At 35.8% G+C, this 25032-nt stretch overlaps 5 protein-coding genes across 9 annotated transcripts in view; 3 read left to right on the plus strand and 2 right to left on the minus strand.

Moving 5' to 3' along the window:
• Positions 1–25032, plus strand: part of LOC143915452 (uncharacterized) — a 668062-nt gene that overhangs the window by 95823 nt on the left and 547207 nt on the right. The window lies entirely within an intron of this gene.
• Positions 246–4806, plus strand: Ctf4 (Chromosome transmission fidelity 4). Its single transcript, XM_077435485.1, has 16 exons — positions 246–463; positions 535–778; positions 855–1104; positions 1175–1290; positions 1364–1532; positions 1600–1737; positions 1804–2044; positions 2115–2294; positions 2365–2527; positions 2594–2720; positions 2794–3008; positions 3086–3184; positions 3261–3383; positions 3456–3746; positions 4247–4387; positions 4461–4806. The coding sequence occupies exons 1-16, from the start codon at positions 393–395 to the stop codon at positions 4725–4727; spliced, it is 2835 nt and encodes a 944-aa protein (XP_077291611.1). The 5' UTR covers positions 246–392; the 3' UTR covers positions 4728–4806.
• Positions 4733–25030, minus strand: HDAC6 (histone deacetylase 6). 5 transcript variants are annotated; one of them, XM_077435480.1, is made up of 26 exons: positions 23849–24445; positions 23640–23774; positions 23480–23569; positions 22591–22721; positions 22340–22523; positions 20340–20611; positions 20080–20272; positions 19448–19507; positions 19337–19396; positions 17314–17507; positions 16988–17241; positions 16833–16914; positions 16490–16760; positions 15516–15673; positions 15229–15424; positions 15028–15157; positions 14648–14959; positions 7590–7669; positions 7304–7522; positions 7119–7241; positions 5910–6060; positions 5671–5828; positions 5455–5597; positions 5227–5390; positions 4983–5164; positions 4733–4911 (listed from the first exon to the last, which is right to left on the minus strand). In XM_077435480.1, the coding sequence occupies exons 1-26, from the start codon at positions 23849–23851 to the stop codon at positions 4792–4794; spliced, it is 4065 nt and encodes a 1354-aa protein (XP_077291606.1). In that variant the 5' UTR covers positions 23852–24445; the 3' UTR covers positions 4733–4791. The 5 variants fall into 5 exon arrangements, with proteins under 5 accessions (XP_077291606.1, XP_077291608.1, XP_077291607.1 ...); XM_077435482.1 differs by lacking the exons at positions 4733–4911; positions 4983–5164; positions 5227–5390; ... (5 more) ...; positions 7590–7669; positions 19337–19396 and adding exons at positions 13542–13944; positions 14014–14175 and having other exon boundaries at positions 14313–14959; positions 23849–23995; positions 24261–24404; XM_077435481.1 differs by lacking the exons at positions 4733–4911; positions 4983–5164; positions 5227–5390; ... (6 more) ...; positions 19337–19396; positions 23849–24445 and adding exons at positions 13542–13944; positions 14014–14175; positions 24868–25030 and having other exon boundaries at positions 14313–14959.
• Positions 8248–9283, minus strand: imd (death domain-containing immune deficiency protein). The gene is made up of 4 exons (XM_077435487.1): positions 9099–9283; positions 8836–9023; positions 8630–8764; positions 8248–8569 (listed from the first exon to the last, which is right to left on the minus strand). Exons 1-4 carry the CDS (start codon positions 9262–9264, stop codon positions 8405–8407), a joined length of 654 nt encoding a protein of 217 aa, XP_077291613.1. The 5' UTR covers positions 9265–9283; the 3' UTR covers positions 8248–8404.
• On the plus strand, positions 9280–13615 carry PIG-Z (phosphatidylinositol glycan anchor biosynthesis class Z). The gene is made up of 3 exons (XM_077435486.1): positions 9280–11043; positions 11116–12055; positions 12344–13615. Exons 1-3 carry the CDS (start codon positions 10779–10781, stop codon positions 13200–13202), a joined length of 2064 nt encoding a protein of 687 aa, XP_077291612.1. The 5' UTR covers positions 9280–10778; the 3' UTR covers positions 13203–13615.

Below are 25032 nucleotides of genomic sequence, written 5' to 3' on the forward strand. Positions count from 1 at the left end.
TTGCGCTGAATTGATGTTTCAGCTTCCACTTCGCTCGCATCCACAATGGAATATAAACGTATTCATTTGTGATTCACCAAGTCAACTTTAAATAATAGTGAATTACAAACTCAACGTTTTATGTATGTAAATACCAAGGGACGCTCTTCTTGGTGTTTACCGAATATTGAAGTTTTGAGGAGAGTGAAACATCAATAAAATTTAATAACAAATAAAAAAAAAAAAAGTACATGGACATGTTTAGCAGTCTTACAATCACTTCTACCACGAATAAGCGCGCGCTTTCAACTGTCAAGTGCATTGTGTCAAATTACGAACGTCTCATAGCGCATTTCAGTCAACTAATAGTGCAAATAGCACAATTTAATCACTAATATTAGACTGGTGGCACTATGGAAAGAAAAGCTCCTCGCTACGCCCACGCTGATGGCCATACAGACGTCATCTACTCATCAGACGGAAAGTAATCACCTTTCATCAGCATTATAACATACCCCCATTGCATAAACTACATCATATATATAAAATTCACAGGGAAATATTAACATGTGGATCAGATGGAGATATTCGCGTTTGGTCCGATCTGGAAGACGACGACCCTCGCAGTGTATGTGTCGGAGAATGGGCCCTGTCAATAAACCTTCAAAATGACCGTCTATATGTCTCCACGGACAATCACGCTGTTCAAATGTATACATATCCAGCTTTCGACAAGGACGGAGTAGTCACGCGATTCACAGCACCCGTTACTCATATTGTGGCATCCGATAAACATTCCGTAGGAATTTATTTAATTTAAAGTATATAAATATGTGCAATATTTTAAAAATAATATATTTTTTTGGTTTATTAAGGTTGTTGTATGTTGTTCTGAAAACATGGAAGGTAAAATTTGTTCCAAAAACGATGATAATAAATGGTCTGCTAAGACATTGGAGCATCCTGGTCCCGTACTTGGATTAGCATTATGTCCGATGGCTAAATATTGCATGACGTCTTGTGGAGATGGTGTGTATCGCCTATGGAATTTAGAAGATTCTTCTATTGTTAAGGAAATTCAAGCGATTCCTAAAATTAACAGTTTTTATTCTGCAAAAGTGTTAGGTATTGTAATTTAAATTCTATATATTATAATAATATTGGATTTTGTTTTGTATTGAATGCATTTTTACAGGTCGCTCAAGCTTTGAACCAAAGACTGGAAAATTACTCGCTTATCCTTCAAATAAAGAAATAATTGTACTAGATACTAAAAATTGGCAACAAAAATTTGCTTTAACTCATCCACAAGTATTATTTTAGGAATTGTTTAATCGCTGATTTAATACAAATGTTTCTGAATTGATTTTAATATTATTTTTAGGTGAAATCTCCTTTTTCGATCTGCTTATTTTCACCTTGTGGTAATTATTTAGCAGCGAGTACAATCGTCGGTCAAATTATTATATGGAATGTGAACGAACTTAATGCATTAGGCATAACTGAAGATTCAAGCTCTCAAAATATATCGTCAATGGCTTGGAATCCATCAGGTTATTATAATGCATGTTTTATACTGTTGATCTTCTAGGATTTTTTATAAAAAATAATGATTAATAGATAACGGAGAGTTGGCTTTTTGTGATACGACCGGTCAATTAGCGACAGTAGTCAACTGTTATGGGACTGTAATCGAAGATGCTGCTGACGATATAGATGAAAATCTTGATCTAATCGATATTATCGAAAGAGAAAAAGGTTATTGAGATACACTTGATTGTATACAATAGATTAAAGCGTAGTATAACTGCTAAAGTTTTACAGAAAATGGTGATGCTGATTCGGAGCTTCCGGAAAGCGATGGTGATGACGACGAGAATACAATCTCTTTGCGGAAATTAAAAAATGAAACTTTAGGCAACGGATTAGACGGTGAACGTTCGCGTTCACGTTCTCGCTCTCGTTCAAAATCACGTTCCAGATCGCGTTCGCCCAAACGTCCTCAAAATGTCTCAAAGCAAACACCCTTTCAACCATTCTCTACCCCGGCCCATTTAGAACATAGGTAAGTGTGCTTAAATACACGTTCAAATCGTACATATTGTATAAATTATACATTTTAAACATAACTTTAGGTATATGTGTTGGAATGAAGTTGGAATTATACGCTGCCATAACAACGAAGAGTATAACAATCTCGATATAGAATTCCACGACACGTTTACGAACCACAACATCCATCTCAATAACCGCTTCAGTCACACACTTGGCAGTTTATCTAAATCGATTGCTGTCTTTGCTTGCGAAGCTCCGAGGTATTTTCAATTTTAACTTAAATAAGATTTCCATCATCAGTACCGATTTTAATGTTATTAAACTCTGCAGTAAAATCCTTGGGATATCGCTCATAGGCGGCACTAACGAATGGGTCGTCTCTTTGAATGATCTCGAAGAAGTCTTATGCTTGACAGCCACTGAGAATCTCATAGCTGCTGCTACGACATATAGATATTTGAGAATATACACCACGCTCGGATTTCAGTTACAAGTTTGTATTTCTGCTAGTTCATTCTGTAAAAAATTAAAGAATATACTGATTTGTATAACGTTATAGGTGATATGTTTGTTGGGATCACCCGTATGTTTATCGGGTCGAGCTGGATTTATAGATGTTATTTATCACAGTAGTGAACCCGGTTTGGAAGATCAGCACTTGGCAATGGATATCGTGCAAGTTAAAGGTTGTTATCTTCTTGTTAAATCTGATTTTCAACTTGCTTATATGATTGTAAATCATTTCTTTATTCATTTTAGGAACGTCTTCTGTCTGTCGTCGTTCCGGAATTCAAGTTCCGTTATCAACTGGCGCTCGTCTGCAATGGTTTGGATGTACTGAAAAGGGTTCTCCGGTTACCTTAGATTCAACTGGAATCCTTCGCCTTTATAATAGCACTTCCTATCTTTGGATTCCAATTTGTGATACAACGCTGCACTGTAAAGGAGCTTCCGATACATATTATATAGTTTCTGTATGTACAAGTCGCTTCTTTATTAATTCAATTGTAGTGGTATTTTCCACTTTGTAAATATTATATATTATATATAGATCAGTGAAGAGAATCAGCAAGCTACAGGTGTTCTATGTCGAGGGACTCCATTCCCGCCTACAGCTCCAGTACCAATAGTCACACAACTTCCATTAAAAGTATATCAAATGATTACATATGTAGATCATATAATGATTAAGTAATATACTAATACTTTATTTTTTGACACTTCAGCTACCATTCTGCGATATGGACACTGAGAAAGGTGAACATGAAGAAAAACTATGTAGATCGACTGTTTTACGCAAAACAGATGATACCGATGCTCGAACGGAAGTAATCTTAAAACTGTTTGCTGTAAGTTTCTACCTATTTTACATGTGTATATGACAATGAGGACCACTCTAATGTGTAATTATATTTTTTTAGTTGGCCTGTCGTACTACAGTGGAACAACGAGCTGTTGAAATCATCGAATTGTTACACGATCACAGAATCACTACGCTAGCGTCTCGATATGCATCTCGTCTGGGACGAGTGAACTTAGCTGATAAACTATCAAATCTCACGAATGCTTGGAATAGTAACAGATTAGAATTGGAGCCTTCTGAACACAACGAAATAGAACAATTTGCTGATTCCGAAGAGTTAGGTGACAACGATAGCAGTTTTATAATACCTACTAGTAAACCGATAGAAGAGGCCGTTCTTAAACCGATTGTGAGTTTTAATGTTTGGTAAAAGTGAGAACGCTCGAAAGGAAAAGCGGAGCTAGATGTTGGTTGCCATTATGCCAGCGCCAGACATGTGTTCAAAGATGTGATCAAATAAGTGTTCACATGTGTGGCACGGGCATTTGATACTATTGTCACATATTTGATCACTTAAGTGCGCTTTGCCGTTCCGTGTCGGTTTTTTGGCGCACATCAAAGGGATAAAAGTCCAAATGTTTGTGTGCCTGCTACACTGCGCGAAGACCAGTTGCGCGAGCCTAGTTGATCAAATCTTTGAACATATATGTATCTGGCAGATACAACAATATGTGACCAAATGTGTGAGCAAAGTCTTCAAAGAAGTGATCACTTCTTTGAACTCATGTCTGGCACCGGCATAATGGCAACCAACATCTAGCCCCGCTTTTCCTGTCGAGCGTACCTAATGTTTACCTGTAATTTTTGTATCATACTTAATATGTGCTTATGAATGTTCATTCATTACAGCCAGTTCTTAGATCGTCACAAAGCAGCCGGAATCCTTTCCGCTTGTCAGGAAGTGGCTCTAAATCTAATCATAATCCGCTGTCACTGACCGATCGGAAGTTAGTAAATGACGAGAATAATTCGACAGCTTCGAACATTGTTGTAAGTGCATATAAATTTGATCGATTTTTTATTTGTTCATTTATTATTGTATCATATTTTAATATATGTACAGATATCGAACCCGTTGCCATCGGAAACATTCTGTCAATGGTTTGAACGGCATCGTAGTATATTGCAATCGCAAAATCCTGATTTAACACCATCAGACTTGACCAAAACTAGTATCAAAACTTACAAAGGTTTATTGTCGCAAGCGACAAATGACGGCGCTCAAAAGAGGAAGCTTACGGAGACGGAAACAATCGACGATGCGAACACTCCGGCAGCAGCTCCGAAGCAATCGAAACTAAGCGCTTTCGCTTTTCATAAAAAAAACTAGTGTTTTGCTAATGTTATATTTATTTTTTTACTACATACATATTAAACATATATAAAATATAAAATTAGTCTTCAACTGGATATGGGAACACACCTTCTTTGAACATCCTTTGCCATTCAGTTCCATGCGGATATACAAACTTCTGTACGGAGTCTGCTAGGAATTCCGTACTGTATCCCGGAGTCTAAAATCAAATTTACATTACATATTATACTACACATATACACGCATATGTTTATGAAAATTCTTGGTAACCTTCGGCGCCCTGTAACGAGCATTTTCAACGACAGTTGGGGTCACAAAGTGCTCATGCTGCTGATCAACATACTCAATAAGCCTATCTTGCATCGTTCCTGACAGACTCACATAGTCCCACATTTGCAAGTGTTGAACCATTTCGCACAGCCCAACTCCTCCAGCGTGTGGACACACTTTCACTGAAACATAAATGTTGATTTACCCGTTTTTTGATAGTATTACTACAATTCAATCGACACACCTTTCAGTTTATGAGCCATCAAATAGACGGATAGTATTTCGTTGATCCCGCCAATGCGTGCTGAATCAATTTGCAAGAATTCTAATGCATCTGCTTGCATGAATTGTTTGAACATGACTCGGTTGCAGCACATCTCTCCGGTGGCCACTCCGATTCCGAACGGTCTGTGAATTACAACGGTGCTTGAAATTTTGAACTCTTTAAATATGCTAAAAATATTATATATACCGTAAGGCTTTTGCTATTTTCGCATGTCCCAATACATCGTCGGGTGATGTCGGTTCTTCGATCCACATTGGTTTAAATTCGGCTAGTTTTTTCATGCAGCTTATGGCTGTGTCGACGTCCCATGCTTGGTTTGCATCCACCATCTGATGTTAAATTTGAAGAATTTTACACGATTCAAACTTTGTATATTAATTAATGCGTTTGTCAATTGTTTACTAGATTTCTGTTGTTGCCGATTGCTTCTCTGACGACTTTGCACCTTCGGTAGTCGTCTTCGGGGTTTACTCCCACTTTTATTTTAAAACTGTCGAACCCCATCGATATGTATTTCTTAGTCAGTGCTTTTACCAAATTGTCTGGATAGCCCATCCAACCTGTGTGAATTAATATTGTAAAATATGTTGCTGAATTTGTTTAAATATTGTTTTGAGCCGATATGATCAAATTTTACTTGCCGACTTGAGTAGTGTATGCTGGATATCCATCGTCTAGAAGAGTTTTTATCCTCTGTTGCTTTCCAGCTTCTTTCTCTTTTAGCATTTTTAAAGCTTCTTCAGGGGTGACGACATCGGTTATGTATCGGAAGTCAATTAACGATACCACTTCCTTTAAAATCAATTTCACATATTTATTTAATGTTTTATCGGAAGAAATCACATTAAAAAAATATGATGATACAAATTTTCCCAAACAATCTTTTAATAATCAAATAAATATTGATGATAAAAACTTTTAATAATCAAAAGAAATATTGAAGATTATTTTTTGTTTTTTTTTTCCAATTTACATGCAGCTATCTGTCTTCCTCGGGACATTCGGCGCATTTCTTCTTTCGTTTCTTATTCCCTAGCTTGTGGGTGAAATGCCCATTGGCAATTCACTCTCTGTTACTGGTCCAAGGGATCACCTCTCTTGAGTCTTTTTATTGGCTTGTTATCTAATAAATCCCTGGCCAGACTGTTGGGGTGGTTCCTAAGCCTTTCTTTATATTTTGAGACCGCAGAACTTGACTCTTCAATGACCGTTGCCATCCTCGTATCTCGGTGGATTATGTCGTTCGGGACAAACCAGGGGGCGTCCAGTATAATTCTTAGGATTTTGTTCTGGAACCTTTGGATTATTTCGACGTTCGTTTTGCTCGCTGACCCCCATAGCTGTATCCCGTACATCCATATTGGTTTGAGGATGACCTTATAAACCAAGAGTTTGTTCTCCGTGGTCAATTTTGAATTCCTTCCAATTAGCCAGTAGTGTTTCCGGAACTTGAAGTTGAAGATTATTAAAAGTTTTTATCTTGATAAATCTTAAAATGTTTAACAATTTAAAGAAAAACTTGTATTCCCACAATACTACTAATCGATATATGACTCTTTGACGAAATAATCTAAAAGGTCAATTATTTTTGTCTTTCACATATGTAAATTCATTAATATCAAGAAAAAATTCTAATCTCTGAAGTGTATTGAAGGCGTTACGAAAATCAAGTACATAGCCTGATAAGGATTACGTATAAAGATTTGTTTTCCACGATAAAACGTACAGTAAATAATCATAGATCGCATAATTTAAACAAAACGTCTCAACTTGAACCTTCCGTTATCGTAATTTGAAAACGACGTTTTGACCACTTCAATCAACGGCCTGCTAAAATAAATGAAACCAACCTCTGGTGTCAAATCAGCCAAGAGCCTCCACACTGGCTTATTCTCAACTCTTCCCCACAGATCCCACAGCGCGTTGATTACTGCGGCGACGGCCAAGTGCATCACGCCTTTTTCAGGACCGACCTGTCATAATAAAGATCATAAAAAAAATCCACTATCAAACAGTACTCATCGATTATATTTACCCATCTCATTTGCGAGTCGCTGGTCAACACGCGCCAAAACGACCCAAAGTCTTTAAAGATGTCCACAGCATTTTTTCCAATTATGAACTGCTTCAATGACTTGCAAGCGAGCACAACAATTTCGGTTCCTCGGCCTAGAGTGAAGGTTAGGCCGTAGCCGACCTTTCCTCCGTCAGTTTCGATCGTCACGTACGCGCAAGAATAATTAGGATCCGTATGCTGAAAGTTTGATCGGAATTGTAATGACATGACATCGTCAAATGTTGTATTATTTAATGAAAATTACCAAAGCATCTGATCCGTGGCCTCCGATCGAAGTTGGAAAACGCACATCTTCTATTTTCATAGATACAATGTTCAGTCCTTCTTTATTTTCTAACATGGTTAAGTTTATTCAGCTGTGTTCGTCGTTGAAAAGACAAGCTACAAATGGCGCCTGCATCGATGATAACGTTGCATTTATATACAAAGCGAAAGTAAACCCTTCAAATGGTGACTTTTTTTATTTATTTATAAATTAAGGTGAATGAACCGTTGAAGCGCCGATCTTGTTTCGTGACTTTCGTTATCTGAAAAGTCGTTGTTGCATATTTCTCGTTTTTTAACTACAATATATTTCAAAACTCTTGCATGTGTTTTGTGTCATGTATTTTCTAATTACTAATTTAAATTTACAAAGCCAAGTTTTGCAAATAGATAAAAAAATGATATCAGAATATTTATGCATGTGTAAATATTTTCGTTTACGCTTCTGAATGTTTGAAAATAAATTATATACTTTCATGACATGCTTGTTAGTGTTATATTTAAGATAAGAAATCATGAAGTATATTATCTGACACTTTGGGGTTTATCTCTTATTTGCACATACACTCCAACTAAATTGAGCTTCTTAAATTGTGGATAAAATCAAAACTGCACAAAATTTAATAACAATGACAAGGTAAATAGTAAAGATTTTTATTGAGCACCAATGATAAAAATGTATATAAAATATATCTATAAAAATATAATAATCAAATGGAATGTTTTCTTAATGGAAAATTTCGTTAAAATCTAATAAAAATCACTGAGATTATGTTTGCTAAAATCTATTAAATGTTAAGACATTTTTTCAGATGTTGGATCTTTAGATAAATTGGCCAATTGCTCGACCAGTTCATACTTTTCCGAGTCCCATAAGATGGTGCTCAATTCACCTATTGTTCTTTCTTCTTCATCTTTTTCAGGGTTTCTAATCCAATCTAGTAGCATTTGATAAATTACCTGAAAGTTTTATTAATTAATATTTTTTTTATGTATAAACAAAAACATTAACTTTTATACCTCAGATATGCCTTCTTGTTTGTGAGATTCGACTATTGTTTCAATGAAGCCATCTTTATAACCCATACTACGAAAAATATTACGCCAGCCTTCTCCGAGATTTTTACTAATCAGCGTCATATACTTTATGGAAACCTTTCACAATATAATAAAAACATAGTGAGTTACAAGATTAATAATAATTTTATCGTTTGTACACTAATTACCTCTTGTTTGGAATCCATTAAAAGTTGAATTGAAAGACTTTTTTCAGGAGACTTTGATTTTGAGAATCCATTGGTTTTGCAATGTTGACCTTTTTGACTTTGTCCCTGAATAACAGTTTGTGTTGTATTGTAGACGAGACTGTTTCCAAACTGTATGTAATTACAATTTGAGATGTTTATCGACGTGCCTGTGAAATGTGCGTATTAATTAGTTAAATTTGAAGGCTCGAAATGTTGTGAATGTGACGAATTTGAAGGTGAACCTGGAGAGCAGACTGAGGCGCCGTTGATGGTTGAAAGTAAAGGTGAGGCTGAGGATGTTGAGGAAGTTGAAGACGCATTTTGTGGTGTCGGTCCCTTGGGGGGCGAAGGCCGCGGGGACACAGGCACTGCATCTGTCTGTATCTGCGAAGGGCACACCTGTTCCATTCTATGGAACTGTCACAACAAGTCATAAGTCGTAACAAAAGGAAAAACTGCGACCATGGCTGTATATAAATAAGAATATTTCGATTTGTAAGCGGTCGAAAAGTTCAATGGAATATATAGGAAGCTATAAATATAGAAAGTTTCTTATAAATTGAGTAGACTAGAACTAGATGCATTCAAGAATTTTTAAGGCGAACATAAAAATATACGGGTAAGGTTTAGTTCTATACAAGGAAGAATAATTACAATGAGCAACAAAAAATCACGTTTTTTACTTATCGGAGCGGAGACTAATCAATATTTACCAAGTTCGAATTCGAAACCCACCGATTTCGAATATGGTGATAAAATATGATAATGATAAATTTTATTTTATTTATTTATTCAAATAGCAAAACTGCTAATACATACAATACAAAATAACAACAAAAAATTATAAATCACCTTCCACAAAGGTATCCATTAACACCCTTCAAGAAAGCAGCAATGTTATTAGAACTTCTAATGCCTTCAGGAAGGGCATTATACATTTGAACACCTCTGTGAAAAACACCTCCTGCAGTTTCAGCTTTCTTAACTCTACCTATAATTAATTTATTCCTCTTTCTCGTTTTATAATTATGTATATCTCTATTCCTAACTATATGATTATTAAAATATTTGGGTAATAGATTAGTAATAGAAATTGGTAAATGATTATTGCAAAAATTGCGATCGCCCGCACGACAATCGTTGCCACAAAAATCGCGAATACCTAATATCTGGCACTCAAGTTCTCGTTAGTACAATATTTCGGATGGAGTTTTTGGGAGCGAGATGTTCCGTGATCTAGATTTTATTGACGTGCGCGAATAAATAAACCGGAAGTGGGATTTTTTCCTCTTAGAAAGGTCACTGTGTGTGTGATACGTTCAGGGGTGTGGATAGAATAGTGGCCACAAATGTTGTTGCCACTATTCTATCCACACCCCTGAACGTATCAAGCTGAAAATGTATATATGTATTCTTTATGTACTAACTTAGAGCTGATAAGGTTTTGGTCAGAATTCGTAAATCGGTGATAAGTGATTTTAAGGAACAAAAAAAAATTAAACAAAATCCGACAACCGGAAGTGGAACTTTTGTCTTGTGAAAGTCTCCCTACATTTGCGCTCAATTTGTATCGAAAACGCTCCCATAACCGGCATATGTGAACGTGTATGTATGTTTAATTATTGATTTTTTTTTTGTGACCTTATATTCCTCAAATACATACATACATAGATAAAGTCATGGGTTGGTCACATCCGATTTTTTTAATATATTGTTATCAGTTAGTAGTGAGCAGGAGTACAGTTGTGGGTTCTCATTTTCTAACTCGAGTTCGCAAGTTTATGAAATTTTAAATTCTGAAAAAAGTTTTTTATTGCTGTATAAAAACACAAGTTACGACTTCCATTATTGAATTGGTAGAATTTGACTGTCAAGTGTCACTTTGACAGTTAACAAAAGGCAGGGAGGGGGCGGGGGTTGACATGCCTCTATGGTGGCCGACGCCCCCCAATCGTGCGGGTGCCCGCGAAAAAGAGGGCGAAGCCTCCGCATGGGCGATTAAACGAGCCCACTTCCAAAAACTATTCGAGCTATGGGTCGTACGTCAAAGACCAACGGGGGCGAAACCCGACCACATAACCTCAACTTACTGGACGCTGGCAGCCCTGAGACTCGCCCTCATATTCACCCCGCAGCGAGGCTACATTCACCCGGATGAATTCATGCAAACGCTCGAACCCATCGCCGGTACTTTCGACTTCTAAAATTCAAAACATTTCACATTATCCAATTGTGTAATTTATATCGCTTATGCTTCAGGTCGAGCGTTGGACGTTGAATGGAGACGATCCTGGGAATTCAATAATACGTTTCCGCTTCGCAATATTGCACTTCCACGCGTATTCATCGGCATTCCGCTCACGCTTTTATACGGAGCAAACGACTTCACAACGGAACATTTTAATATAAAAATCCTAACCCCTTACTCACTATTAGTAATTCCTCGTTTGATATACTGTTTGCTATCGTTCTTAAACGACTATTGCCTTTATAAAATATGTAGATTGTACGGAGAAAATGTCAGCGATAAGTTGTTATTCCTTGCAAGTTCTTATGTATCGATAGTATACGCGACTCACACGTTTTCAAATAGCTTAGAAATGGTATTGCTGTCGTTGCTTCTCCTATCGGTCTCCGATTGCATGTTAACGTCGAAATGTGTGATCGAACACAGCGAAGCCATCACTGACAAGTACAAACAATCCAATGACGTAGTCGAACGCGTTCAATTGTACAAATTGAGAAAACTCTTACCTGAATACTCTCTGAGTAAATGTTTACAAATATCGACTATAGTCGTCGTCGGTATGTTTAACAGGCCAACGTTCATAGCGTTCGCTTTCCCGTCAATATTCCTGTGGCTGATGAGGGGTTTGGGTTCTAAGTATATAGGCTTTAAAGACTTCCACACCAGGCTCTTCGTGTTTGTGATGTGCTGTTTGCCGTCGTTGTTTTTCATGATCATCGCCGATTCTTCGTTCTATGGTTATTTGACCATATCCGACATAGAATCTAATGCTGTTACCATCAACAATTTTGTAGTGACACCAGTGAATTTTTTACGATATAATATATTTGCTGAAAATCTTGCCGAGCACGGTCTACATCCAAGGTGGTTGCACGTCTTAGTCAACGTGCCGATACTCTTCAATATTTTAGGAATTATAGGACTGTTTACGATCACCAAAATGTCTTACAGGTATATTTAAAATGACACTGTTCAACAAAAAACAAATTGTGAATGAACTTTTTACTCACTGAACTCAATTAACATGAGAAAATTTATTGAAAGTTCATTCAAAATCAAAAATCGACAATATTTAAATTTAATTTCACTTAAAATTACACAACACATATATTTTTTTAATTATTATATTTATATTCAGTGAGTAAAAACAAAAAAGGTTAAATTTTGCTAAACAGTGTAAAATTTCTAGTGTTACCCGTAGAAAGGAATGAAAATACTTATATAATTTATACATTTTAGATTATGCAGAGGTTTGTACAGGTCTTTGCCGAGAATCCAGAGCATAAATGGCCTGATGACCTTTTCTGTGATAACACCCGTGGCCCTGCTATCGCTGTTTCCACACCAAGAACCCAGATTTTTAACACCGATACTCCTACCAGTAGTGTACCTTTACGCCAAGCACATACAACTTATACCGAGTGACAGTGAGTGGAATAAACGGTTGAAAAAGTTCGCGTTCGCCGTATGGTGCGTCTGTAACGTACTCCTATCCTTATTCTTCGGGTTTATTCACCAAGGCGGAGTGTACTCGACAGCCAACCACATCCACAACGAAGTGAACAGTAGATTCTTCAGCGTACACGTGATAACGTCGCACATGTACGACATTCCACAGTCGCTCTTCCTCGCAGAAGACGCAGCGAAAGTTCATTTGAACAGAGACACGGGTCAGCGATACAAGGTGGCCAAAAGAGTCTTCCTGTACGAGCTCGGTTCCAAATCTTTGACAAACGTCGTAAGTGAAACTGCCAAAGTGTGGAAAATCGGCGATTTGAAGAAGCGGACTGCGGGTCAAGAGTTCCGCACATATCTGATCATTCCGAATTCGCTGAAGCAGGATTTGAACGCAGCTTGGTTCAACGCCAACGTCACCTCACTGGAGCTGATCGAGGACGCTCACTTCTATCCGCATATTAGCACTGAAGCTCCGCCACACTTTCCGTCCGCCGATGATCAGTTCTGCGATAACTTACACTATGTACCTGACGTGTCTCCGGCTACGAAGATGACCGCCGTTGAAAGAGTCTATTGCTACATACGGCAATTTTCATTGACAATGTTTAGAATAGAGAGGCGTTCTCATTTTGTAATCTAATTTTACTTCCATTGACACTTTAATAAGAATGCCATCAGTTTTAATAGCTTTATCGTATATACCAAAGATTTTATTCGATTTAATATAAAATGGTGCTAAGTTAAAATTTTGCTTTATAAATTAAGTTTAGATTATAAAGTAACATTCCACACGGTGTGTATGCTTTGCAATGCAATATGAGTTGTGCTAAAATTGATTTTTAAATATCAATAAAAATTTTAAAAGTATCCAGTGTGTAATCATTTGCTGTATTGTAATATAAATTATGTACATATGTAAAGTATACCAATGATACATGTGGGTGAAGCATAATTAATTAAATAAATGAAAAACAAAATTAATATTTAACTGTTAATACATCATTTCACTGTATTAAATATTAAATAAATCATGTGTTATATACATATATGTATAATAAATAAGTAACATTTTTTTAAAATATTAACATTATATTAGTGAACATTGAAACAATGTTAATATCGAATTATTGTCATAAAAATTAAAATATAACAAATACACATTGCATTTGCAGTTATGAAGGAGCTGAATGCGTCAACGGCATCTCCTCGCCGAATTTGGCCATGTGAGCGGCATTTTTGAACGGATGTAGGGTCGCATGGTCGACATAAGATTCACACGAGGAACACCACACGGACAGATCGGCCAACGACAACACAAACGAATGCTGTGTTGACTCAAAGTGCCTCAACATGTGACCGTTGACATACCGGCCGCACGCAGGCTGAAAATTCAAATGAAATTATATTGAAAATGATTAATATAAATACACATATATTAATATAATACTTACAATGTAACATTCTAAACAAATCCATATCTCTTCATCATGATCGCAATTGATGCACTTTTGTCTCTGGACAACGTTGCACTCAGACGAATATGGTTTCAAACCATCTATGTGCGGACACCAATCCAGCGGAACTACTGCGAACATGTCTTCATTCATTAACGCCTAAAATGAAAACAATAGTCATAATATAAACGTAATACATGTAGGGATGATGTTTTTGGTCAAACTATATAAATATTAATGAATTTTAATCACTACATAAGTTGATTTTATAATAAGTTGGTAAGTTCGATGCTAACCTCCATATTTTGTGCCAAGTATTCCGACAGAGTTTGTGTCGGCTGCGGTGGGATTGAACTTGGTTCACCTTCAGCTCCGCTTTGAGATGAGCCTTCTACGCACATCAACTGAATTTCAAACGTATTGTTATTGGCATTATCAAAACCCTTCGAATCGTTGGAATCGTTGGCGTTCAAATCCGAATTATAGTTCAACGACGATTCAGAATTGCACGACACCTCTTCAATGTTATCGCAACAGTCATAGAACACATCCTGATCGACACTGCCTTTGGCAGTGTCTTCGGATTTTGTCCATTTTGCATTTGTAGGCTTTGATTTGTTTATAGTCAGACCTCGACTCGGTGCCGGAGCTGGCAGAACGTTCTCTTTGGGCAGTGCTTTTTGGAATCGCAAATTTTTCCAATACTGTTTGTGAACGCCGATCACGTCGTTGATTGATTCAACAGCTGAAGAATGAGGAGGTGATCTGGATTCGTAATTGTGTGTCACGGGATCCCCCAATAAGGCTTTAGTGCACATCGCCATGGCGTACGATATTGACCTGACATTGTATCCACCTTCGAGGCACAGCAGCAACTTTCCACGTGCCAATCCCATCAACCAGTGTGTGAGTCGGCCATAACATTCCGGTGAAACTTTACAACCTGAAAAATAAATAATATATTCGATCCAATCTTACAACAAAGACAATGTTTCGTAATAATTGAAATACCTCCTAAAGGATCTCCAATACAAGCGTCAAATCCGGCTGATACTAATACCAATTCTGGATTGAATTCATAAGCTATAGGTAAAACTATTTGAGTAAAGGCTGCCAAGTATTCTTTATCGCCCATTCCGCGCTATAATTCAAAAGTACGCAATGAATCATTTGAAATGTTAAAAATATCAATTTGAGTGTTTGTGATTTTACTTTGTTCCAAGGTATGTTGACGTTGAATCCGCGGCCAGAACTTTCTCCGACCTGAGTGTAGTTTCCTTCAGTCGAAGAAGGGAAGAATGTACCATGGTCGTAACGGTGCAGCGATATGTATAATACTCTTGGGTCGTTGATAAACATGCTTTGAGTACCGTTGCCGTGATGAACGTCCCAGTCTAGTATAAGAATCCTGTCGAAAATTAAATAAATAAGAAAATTAAACAATGCATCTTTAAGGCAGCAAGTCGCAGTTTTAATAGAAATCAATGTATGTATAATACCTTTTCAAGGAGTGTAACGACATGGCGTACTTGGCTGCAACTCCAACATTATTAAACAGACAAAAACCACACGGTAGGTCTTCAGATGCGTGATGTCCTGGAGGACGGACTATGCACACTCCACTACCAGCTTCTCCACCCAAAACCGCATCAACTACCTAAAAATTAAACGCATTTGCTAAATGATGCGATTTCAATGCCAAAATTTATACATGTCACAGTTGAAGTGTATCTACCAGTTGTAATATATTTTGACTATAATCCATCCGCTGCAGGAAGACATTCGAGTAAAACGCACATGCTACATTTCGTACGTACAATGTTCTATTGTCTATACGAAATGCTATTGGTTGAGAGGCGGTGAAAGAGACAGCATGTACTTTTTACCTAAGTGTCTTCCTACAGTAGATGGATTCTAGTTAGAATATATTCCATCTAATCTGGTACCAACTACTGTTATAATCATTGAAGTATAATGTATAGAATAGTCATTCCTAACAAAAGTATCGCTTAAAAGCGAGCCATCGAAGAGAGAGACGGAAAGTCAGAAGAGAGACAAAAGTTGACTCAAAACGTAAGTTGATTCATATGGCGAATTACATTCCAACTGATCAAAATATATGACAACTGAAAATACAGTTCAACTATAGGTTGGTACCAGGTTAAATGGAGAGATTAGGTTTTCATGAAAACGTCACTCAACTAGTAAATTGAGTTGGAAAGTCACATTTTTGTTTTGAACATATTCTTAGAGTTGTCGTAATCCGGTGCTTATTACCTTTATTCGTAATACCTAGCAAATATTAACGCATTGTTGAATTCTAAAGCATTGTTGAAAGTGTATTTACGCTTGTAGAGATATAATTTACTAGTTAGATTGTATTCGAATATGAATGACCTCAAACACCAGTTGGAATATATTATAACCGAAAATACACGTTGACTGAACAAATACATTTTAAATAATATATCACCTGAAGCACACTTCCGACCGCGACAGACGCACTCAAAAATGTATCGTTGTGAAGATACACAGAGTCATACTTTTCTTGCTGATTAGCAAGCGACTGATTAGAACAAGTCGCTGTGCTGCGAAGCCAAGAAAGCAACGATGATGTGTGCCCCAACTCTAACTCTTCATCAGTGGCGATGCGAGACTCCAACTTTCGCATTCTATCCAAGAGTTTGAACTCTTGAAGCCGAGTGTGGATTCTCGATATGCGCTCAGGACGTTCAGGATGATCGCTGTAAATAAAAATATATTAACCAAAAACTCATATATGCCCATATTTATTAATAATTATATAAATTACGTACGATTCATGAACATTTTTATGCTTTAACATAGCCTCGTCGTAGACGTAGCACACTCGGTGCTGAGGAACGAATAAATCCGTAGCTAAAACATTTAAACACAATCATAACAAGACTAAAATGAATATCTAGATTATTTTTTTTAAATAATTTCATACTTATTTTAAGTTGGCTCAATTTTCTATTCACGTCATCTAAGAATTTTTGGGGCTGTATTGGATAGCAATTCCTCGTTGCGAAAGTTTCCGGCCTCTCTTCGTCGCCGAGCCATTTCACTTCTACAATATGTTTTTCTTTGGTAACATCAGAAACATTCAGCACCGTCGTATCCATGCTATATGTAGGTTGATAATTAAAGCAGTTCCAATATGGCTTATGTACGTAGATGCAATTCAATATGGTTTCTTGTATTCTGGAATATAAATTTGGATTGATAATGATACGTCGATTTAGCATATAATATAAATTATGAAGAACTGCATACGATTCTGAAGGAGGTGTGAATGAGCGTAAAGGAGGAACGGGATCTCCTAATAGAGTCCTCAAAGTGAGAGCTGCACTTTCAGCCAATGAAGCTAAACAATATCCACCTTCTAGGACCACTACCATCGTCCCAGTCACACCCATCAACATGTGCGTTAAATGAGCATAACACGCAGGACTTATTTCCATTTCTCCCTGTTAAATTGAAAAAAAATCATAATATAATGGTATCAACAACGATGTTTGATATAGATTATAACCTTTGCTAAAAACTTTCATGCCCAAATATCACATTGTCGTGGTTGATTTAGTCATACATGATGCAAGTAATGATGCATGTCAGATTAATTGGTATACTAAATTGATTGAATTTGCATTTGAACTGTGGATTTGCTTTAATAATAAAAGAAAATGCAGGGATCAACTAACGTAATAGAACATCCACACAATGTATGTATCTTAAGCAGGTCTACTTGCACAACCCGCTTCAATATTTTCATGCAAACCCTATATTTATTTATTTATTAAAAACAGAAACATATTTCAATATTTCTTCATTATGCCTAAAAAATTTCTATATATTTATTTATCCATTATATATTAACCTCTACCATAGGTGCTACTACCGGTAGCCCAAGGCTACACCTATGTATGTTAAAACTTTTGCATATAAGTATCAAATAACATCATTACATACAGTGCCGGTAAACACCCTTAGAAAAAAATTTTGCCTTTGGCGCTCTAATCTAACATTTTGTATGGCTTTTAGCGCTCTAATTTTAAAATTTAAAGCGCCTTTGACGCTTCGAGCGGCGCCCTAACTTATTTGGCGCCCTCGGGTGCCGCCCGACCCAACCTCCCCCCTAAAACCGGCACTGATTACATAAACATGATTCAAAAACACTCTGACAATCCCTGCCACTCAACTCTTCCACTGCGGAAGCCGCTATAGCAGCTCCGTCATATGAAGATGTTCCTCTTCCCAATTCATTAAGCAAAACTAAAGATTTAATTGCAGTTGCCCTCAATATTGCTACTGTTTCACTCAATTCAACCGGGAAGATAAACTGTCCTGATATTACATCATCATCGACATTGCCCAGTCTTGCAAATATTCCGTCAATGACAACCAAACTGCCCTTTGCAGCCCTTCTTGCAAAAGTGTTGAGATTAATAATGCGAATTAACAATTGCGAAACACTAAGATCTTATGACACTATTAAATTATTTAATAAAAATGAAAATCTTTCAAATTAATCACAATTGAATATGCTCGATTATTTTATCGCAAACTAAGCACATTGTTTATTGTTTATGCTTTATTTCTTGCGTCATATACAAATATCTTCATACATATTTTAAGTATGATTGGGTGCAAAGAGACATTGGATTGAAATTGGAATAATATAATTTTAGAAAAACAGACATGAGAATGTTTTAATAGGGATTAATACAATGCGAAACTTTAAACACCTGATAGAATACCATAAAATAAGTAAGCAAGTTAAACAAATCAAATGACAGCAGATGGAAGACTTTGGGAATTATTACATAGAAAAATGCCAATAATTCTTAATGTACAAGCCCAATGGATATGGACTGAGAAAAAGTTCATGTATGAAAGTTATAAAATGTGAATGGAAGGAGTAGTTAGTTCATTTGATAATAGTAAAGTTACATTTTCATATGCTGCATGTCACTTTTCTATATTTGGTAATTTCATGACCGATAAATGGCGCTTCAAGCTAGCAATTAGCCACACAAGCTAATTTGAATCTATTTCCAATTGAGGACTCCTTGATGTGTCTGTCAGCCATTAAGCACAACCAAGTCATACCAGACATCGATCACTTAATTAACTAACCAAGCGCCAGGTATCTATTACATGTTCACCAAAATGCCTTGAAATAAATAAAGCATGAGTTAATTCCGAAAATTACATGACTTCAGTTTTATAGATGAACTTTTATAACATCCATAAGCTCAAACGATGCAAAGAAAAAAAATCCAAATGATTGTTTAACCTTTTCATCGCCTAAGGCTGAATCGTAACCTGCCGAACATAGCACTAGCTCTGGCGAGAACTAGAACAACGATAATAAGACATTAATAAAATACAAAAGAATCGTGTTTACCTCGGGACAACCTAAAGCAGCATCATATCCAGCCGACACCAGAATCAGCTGCGGTTGAAACTAACAGCAGAAAATAACACATTTAATAGAACACTTGGTGCTACTTTAGTATGCGGTCTACCTTAGCATGCGATCTACCTTTGAATTGTAGTCTACTATTTTTTTTTATTTGTATCGTAGTTACGAAATGTTTATTACAATTTTTGTTTTTTCCTGCCGCCCCATAATGTTGTCGAAGCATTTCTATCAAAATATCATCAGCAGATGATACATATCTCGTAACTAAATCTTAAATGAATAGGACCAACCTTAACTTAACCTAACCTATCCTGACCCATAAATAAATAGGTGTTGGCTGCTAAGATATGTTTCTTTTTGTGAAATAAAACTTAATAAAAAAAAGATATCTTAGCAGCCAACACCTATTTATTTAAGGGTCAGGATAGGTTAGGTTAAGTTAAGGTTGGCCCTATTCATTTAAGATTAGGTTGTTACAGTCAGTATTATTCAGTCTCAGTGTCACACACGAGAACTGAGACCGCATATTAAAGTAAAAACGTGAAGGTAGATCGCATACTAAAGTAGCACCGAATACTTAACAACACCACAATCAAAACCCAAAAAAGAATCACCTCTAGAGCCATAGGAAGGAGAAGTTGATGCCAAATGGCGATGTAATCCGAATCCTGCATCTTGATTTGATTCAACGGCACGTTGAAATTGTAGCCGGTACCATTACCAGTACCGACATAGTTAAAGTTCGACTGGCGAAGATTAGGCCAAAAAGAACCGTGTTCGTACCGATGTATCGAAAAATACACCACTCTACAAAGTAAATACATTAGTATAATCTAAATAAGATATATGATTTATATGCAATACAAAAATATACCTAGGATCATCGTAGAACATTTGCTGCGTAGCTTGGCCGTGATGTACATCCCAATCGACGATCAATATCCTCGAGAGCTTCAACTCGGTGAGCGCATGCTGAGCCGCAAGCCCTACATTATTGTAGAAACAATATCCGCACGGTTCTGCAGTCATTGCATGATGACCTGGGGGTCTAACCAGAGCCATACCAGATCCAGCTTTACCTCTGATCACATCCTCGACTATTTTCACAGTACTTCCGGCAGCCATCAGTGACAACTCATGAGACGACTGAATTCAAACGAAATTAGTGACACTACAAACAGGCCAATACTTATTATACAGTCGTATGACAACGAATTACTAACACCCGCGTATTTACCCTATTTTGTGTACCTGCGCCGTCTTAAGTAACATTTTGGGTTGGTTTTTTTTGTAGACCATTCATTGTATCCTATTCTATGTATTTAGAGAAGGATAGAATGAGTAGTGTTTATACAAATAGTTTAAAAACCGAACAAGTGCAAATACACAGTTTGGCTTTGAAATTCGTTTGGTGTAGACGTGTGCTTTCACTGGGAGAAAAGTTAGTTTTGAAGAGATTTTTGCTTTCCTGTATATTATCGATATCATTGAAGTAAGTTAAAGTGTTTAAATTTTTTAAATGTGACTTAATTATTCGTTTAAATTGCTTGTGAAAAAACCTCCTTTCCTTTTTAGATGGGAAGAAATAAAGATTTATCTATGGAGAAAATCGCCAATATTTCCACATTATTAAATACTGGGAAGTATTCTATACGATATATTGCTAAAGATCAGGGGGTTAGCGTTTTCAGTGTGCATTAAATTAGCACCCAACTAAAAAGAGGTGAAAATCCTACGGTCACCAAGCGTAAGAATTGTTGTGGCACTCGAAAATACGGTCCTCGAGTCGATCGATATATTATAAATACTGTTGAGAAGGATCGGTTTGCCACAAATAAAAAAATCCAGACGAATTTACGGGAGCGGAACCGAAATATCGACTCGGACAATACAACGCCGTCTCGCAGACGCGGGGGTGAAAGGCAGGCAGCTAGCTAAAAAAACGCTTTTGACGCCAAAAATGAAGAAAGCCAGGCTCAATTTGGCTAATGAGCATCGCCACTTCACCCTCGACGATTGGAAAGGGTTAATTTAATTGAAATTAAATTATTTGTTTAATTTTTTTTGAATGAATTGAATTAATCGATGTTTTTAACATTTTTAAGGTTCACTTCTCTGACGAGTCGTCAATTCAATTGATGACACCGACTCACCAATACGTACGTAGGCGAGTCGGCAAGCGGTATAATGAGTCCTGTGTCATAAAAAATGTGAAACACCCGCTGTCACTCATGATTTGGGGCTCAATTAGTGCGGAAGGTCGGGGGCCATTGTATTTTGTAGAAGGGATGATGAATGCTTCGCAATATATAACAGTATTGCGATACACCCTATTGTACTCTATACAAAACAAAATTGACAAAAGGGATCGCCTGCACTTAATGCAATATTATTGCACCCTACCACAAAGCCAAAATTGTGAAAAAAATCATGTCCAACCACAATTTACCGCTCCTTCACTGGCCCGGTAATTCTCCCGATCTAAATCCTATAGAAAATGTCTGGCATACCCTTAAAATGAAATTAAATAAGCTCCAATGTACCAATAAAAATATCCTAAAACAAAACATAATTTCTGTGTGGCAGGGAGATCCTGAGATAAAGTCAACCATTGCGTCTTGTATCGAGAGTATGCCCAAAAGAATAGCATCGTGTCTCCGAAATAAGGGTGGACATACAAAATATTAATAATATATATATATATATATTGTATTAATATTGTAAATAAACTATGTATAATCATTATAAACACATCTTTGTTTTAATTTTACGAACCTACTCTTCAATATATAGCTCTAAACATAGAATTTGCAAAATCCGCATGGTGTTAGTAATTCGCTGTCATGGGACTGTATATATGTAAATAAAAATTACCGGGTGTATGTATACAGCATCGTATTTAGCTGAAATGCTCTCCAAGTAGTCGGTGTTGTCCGATTTGTGAGTCGTTAGTAGTAAGTCGTACACGCTCGGTGAATGTAATTTGGAGACATCTTCTTTGGTCGCCATGCAGATTTCTGATAGGACGCATCGGCGTATTAAATCTAACTCGTTACATCTGAAAGGTTCGATTTTCATTTATATTATGTTTTCTTCGAGGTGTATTTTTTTTTTCATGTGACTACCTATCGATGATTGATGATAGACGTTCAGGACATTCTGGATAGTTTGGATCCCAGAGGCACAGATGTTCGAGCATTCGCTTTTCGAGGACCAGTTCAACTTGTCCTTTCTCAACGTTTTTTGAATCCATAGCCTATATGAATATAAAGATTATAATTATTATCATCCATCAAACATTGTACAAAAAAAAAGCTTTTTAAAAACATACCTCTTCTATAATTTGTATATAAAATAATTATTTTGAATAAAAACAATAATTTTACTTTACTACCGCCATCTATGTTTAAAACTAATAAACAAACGATGGATAAACGTCAACGACTATCTCGCCGGGCAGATATCAAACGCGTCTTACACGATATTTTTGCACCATCGTAATGGCAGAGGATCCATTTACTTATATTGATGACCAAAATGAGCAATATGGCAAAGTATAAAAACGATCGGATAAGAGGCAAAATTTTTCCTGAATTGTAATCGTAAGTGAAACGTAAAGGAGGTATGTAAAAATTTATCAGATATTTAAAATGGGTTCAAAAAAGAATTACATGAATAGCTTTTGAACTAACTAACCATATCAAGATAGATTTTAAAATAATATCTTACAGATATTAGAAACGAAAAGATTTAGAAATAATTTAATGAAAACTTATTAGCGTTTAATGAAAAAGCTTATCTAAAAGGTTAGAAATTTATATTTTTCCAATCAAATAGAGATTTAATACGATTTATTGCTCACATTCATGTAACTCTTCTATGTATTTTTATATTATTTTTTGTTCTATTAAATTTTGAATTTCTCTACTTCTTATCCTATTATTAAGTTTTTGTGAGGTGAAAAAAAACTTATTAAATACATTATTTAAATAAACAAATAAAAAAAATAATTACATTCTGAAAATGATCACGTAGTTCAACTTCAAAATTAGTACGCTTTTTCTGTAGTGCTTTTTTCTTTGCTGCTAGCAAAGATGATGATGGCTAAAAAGATAAATAGTGTATAAATAAAAATTATTGTATGGAGTTTTTTTAATACATTTTAGAAAATAACCTTTAAATTAGTAGACATTGCTCTAGTTTGAATCTTTGCTTTTCTGGCTACATTCCTTGTCGTAACACCAGGTTGAAGATCATTTGAGGAAGATTTTTTCTTATCGTTACTACCTTTTTTTGACAAAGGAGAAGCCTGAAAAAATTATTTTCTTGAATACTAAAATAATTCAAATATAAATTTCACATAAAATAAATTAATTTACAAACCATTAAAAGCGATTAAAATAAAGTTCAATTTATTCAACTTTACTTTAGTTTCATTTTAACAAAATCACAATAAAAAAACTCAGCACGGAATAATATTTTTAAATAATTTCATTAATTAGCTGTATGCATACAACTCCAATGTGAGCACTAAATCAACATTACAGATCAAGTAAGTCAGCACGTTTTAATGACCCCGTTATTTTTATACGTACAGTTGATAAGAAGCAAAGTTAATATAATTAATTTATGATGAAATTTTTATCAAATATTAAAAACTTATTTAATATTTGATAAAAATCTAAAGCCTAAGTGACGTGCATGAAATAATAAACAGTTATCGCATGCGGCGGACTAATATTAGTAAATAACAGTTATCGATAAATATGATTGACAGTTCGGTCAGTGGCATAACCTACAAAATCGCTGAACGGAACAAAACTTCAGCGAAGGAAATCTATTCAAAGTCTAATGTAAATTAGGCGACATGGAATCAGCGCGAGCCGCTGAAAATCGCAAACGAAGCAAACAATTCAACTTCGACGGTTGAAAGATGACTGGTTTAGATTCTTGACTCTTCAGCCGACAGCCACTTCTAAACAAGCTCGTAGCAGTTCGATATACGAGCATTGCTATTTTGTTTACAGAAACTTATTTGCACAAATAGGAAAAAAATAGTTAATACGTCTTTAAAGAAGTATTAATTTTTTCCCTGCTTTTAAAAGTAAGGAAAAAATTAGTTAATGACCATTGTATATGTTCATATCACCAATAATATATCATATCACCAATAATAATCTATTCGCTATTGCTCACTACTAACAAATGATAATAATTATTTCGTCTCTACAATATTGTTTTATTAATTATTTAATTATTGTTCAAGTGAAGTAAATCTATTAAGCACAAGTTTATTAGTAAAAGTTTATGTGTAAAACATAAATAATTTTTTAACGAGATGAAATTATATTATTAAAAAATTAAATTATCACTAAAAAAATTATAATATTTGTTATTCTTACCAACATTTCAGAAAGACTAGTAAAATGAACACGAAAGATGAATTTTTGAAGAATATAAGGACAAATTTCAGTCATGTCTTCAGAGATTTTGTTTTCGAGTAAAAATTATGTATTTATGATAATGTTTAAATCACGTCAATGTTACAGCGTTTAAGTTTGAACTGA

The sequence above is a fragment of the Arctopsyche grandis genome, chromosome 8 (assembly GCF_051622035.1).
Source record: "Arctopsyche grandis isolate Sample6627 chromosome 8, ASM5162203v2, whole genome shotgun sequence".
Lineage (NCBI taxonomy): Eukaryota > Metazoa > Arthropoda > Insecta > Trichoptera > Hydropsychidae > Arctopsyche > Arctopsyche grandis.

Excerpts from the sequence above, each read along its gene's own strand:
- Ctf4 (XM_077435485.1), top strand. The coding sequence starts at position 393 with ATGGAAAGAAAAGCTCCTCGCTACGCCCACGCTGATGGCCATACAGAC. Across the intron at positions 1,105-1,174 it reads TTATTCTGCAAAAGTGTTAG|GTCGCTCAAGCTTTGAACCA; the intron begins GTATTGTAATTT and ends GCATTTTTACAG. Across the intron at positions 1,291-1,363 it reads TTGCTTTAACTCATCCACAA|GTGAAATCTCCTTTTTCGAT; the intron begins GTATTATTTTAG and ends TATTATTTTTAG.
- PIG-Z (XM_077435486.1), top strand. The coding sequence starts at position 10,779 with ATGCCTCTATGGTGGCCGACGCCCCCCAATCGTGCGGGTGCCCGCGAA. Across the intron at positions 11,044-11,115 it reads AACGCTCGAACCCATCGCCG|GTCGAGCGTTGGACGTTGAA; the intron begins GTACTTTCGACT and ends CTTATGCTTCAG. Across the intron at positions 12,056-12,343 it reads ATCACCAAAATGTCTTACAG|ATTATGCAGAGGTTTGTACA; the intron begins GTATATTTAAAA and ends TATACATTTTAG.
- imd (XM_077435487.1), bottom strand. The coding sequence starts at position 9,264 with ATGGAACAGGTGTGCCCTTCGCAGATACAGACAGATGCAGTGCCTGTG. Across the intron at positions 9,024-9,098 it reads CGCCTCAGTCTGCTCTCCAG|GCACGTCGATAAACATCTCA; the intron begins GTTCACCTTCAA and ends CACATTTCACAG. Across the intron at positions 8,570-8,629 it reads AACAAGAAGGCATATCTGAG|GTAATTTATCAAATGCTACT; the intron begins GTATAAAAGTTA and ends TAAAACTTTCAG.
- HDAC6 (XM_077435480.1), bottom strand. Across the intron at positions 15,425-15,515 it reads TCGTTACACTCCTTGAAAAG|GATTCTTATACTAGACTGGG; the intron begins GTATTATACATA and ends AATTTTCGACAG. Across the intron at positions 15,158-15,228 it reads TCAACATACCTTGGAACAAA|CGCGGAATGGGCGATAAAGA; the intron begins GTAAAATCACAA and ends TTTGAATTATAG.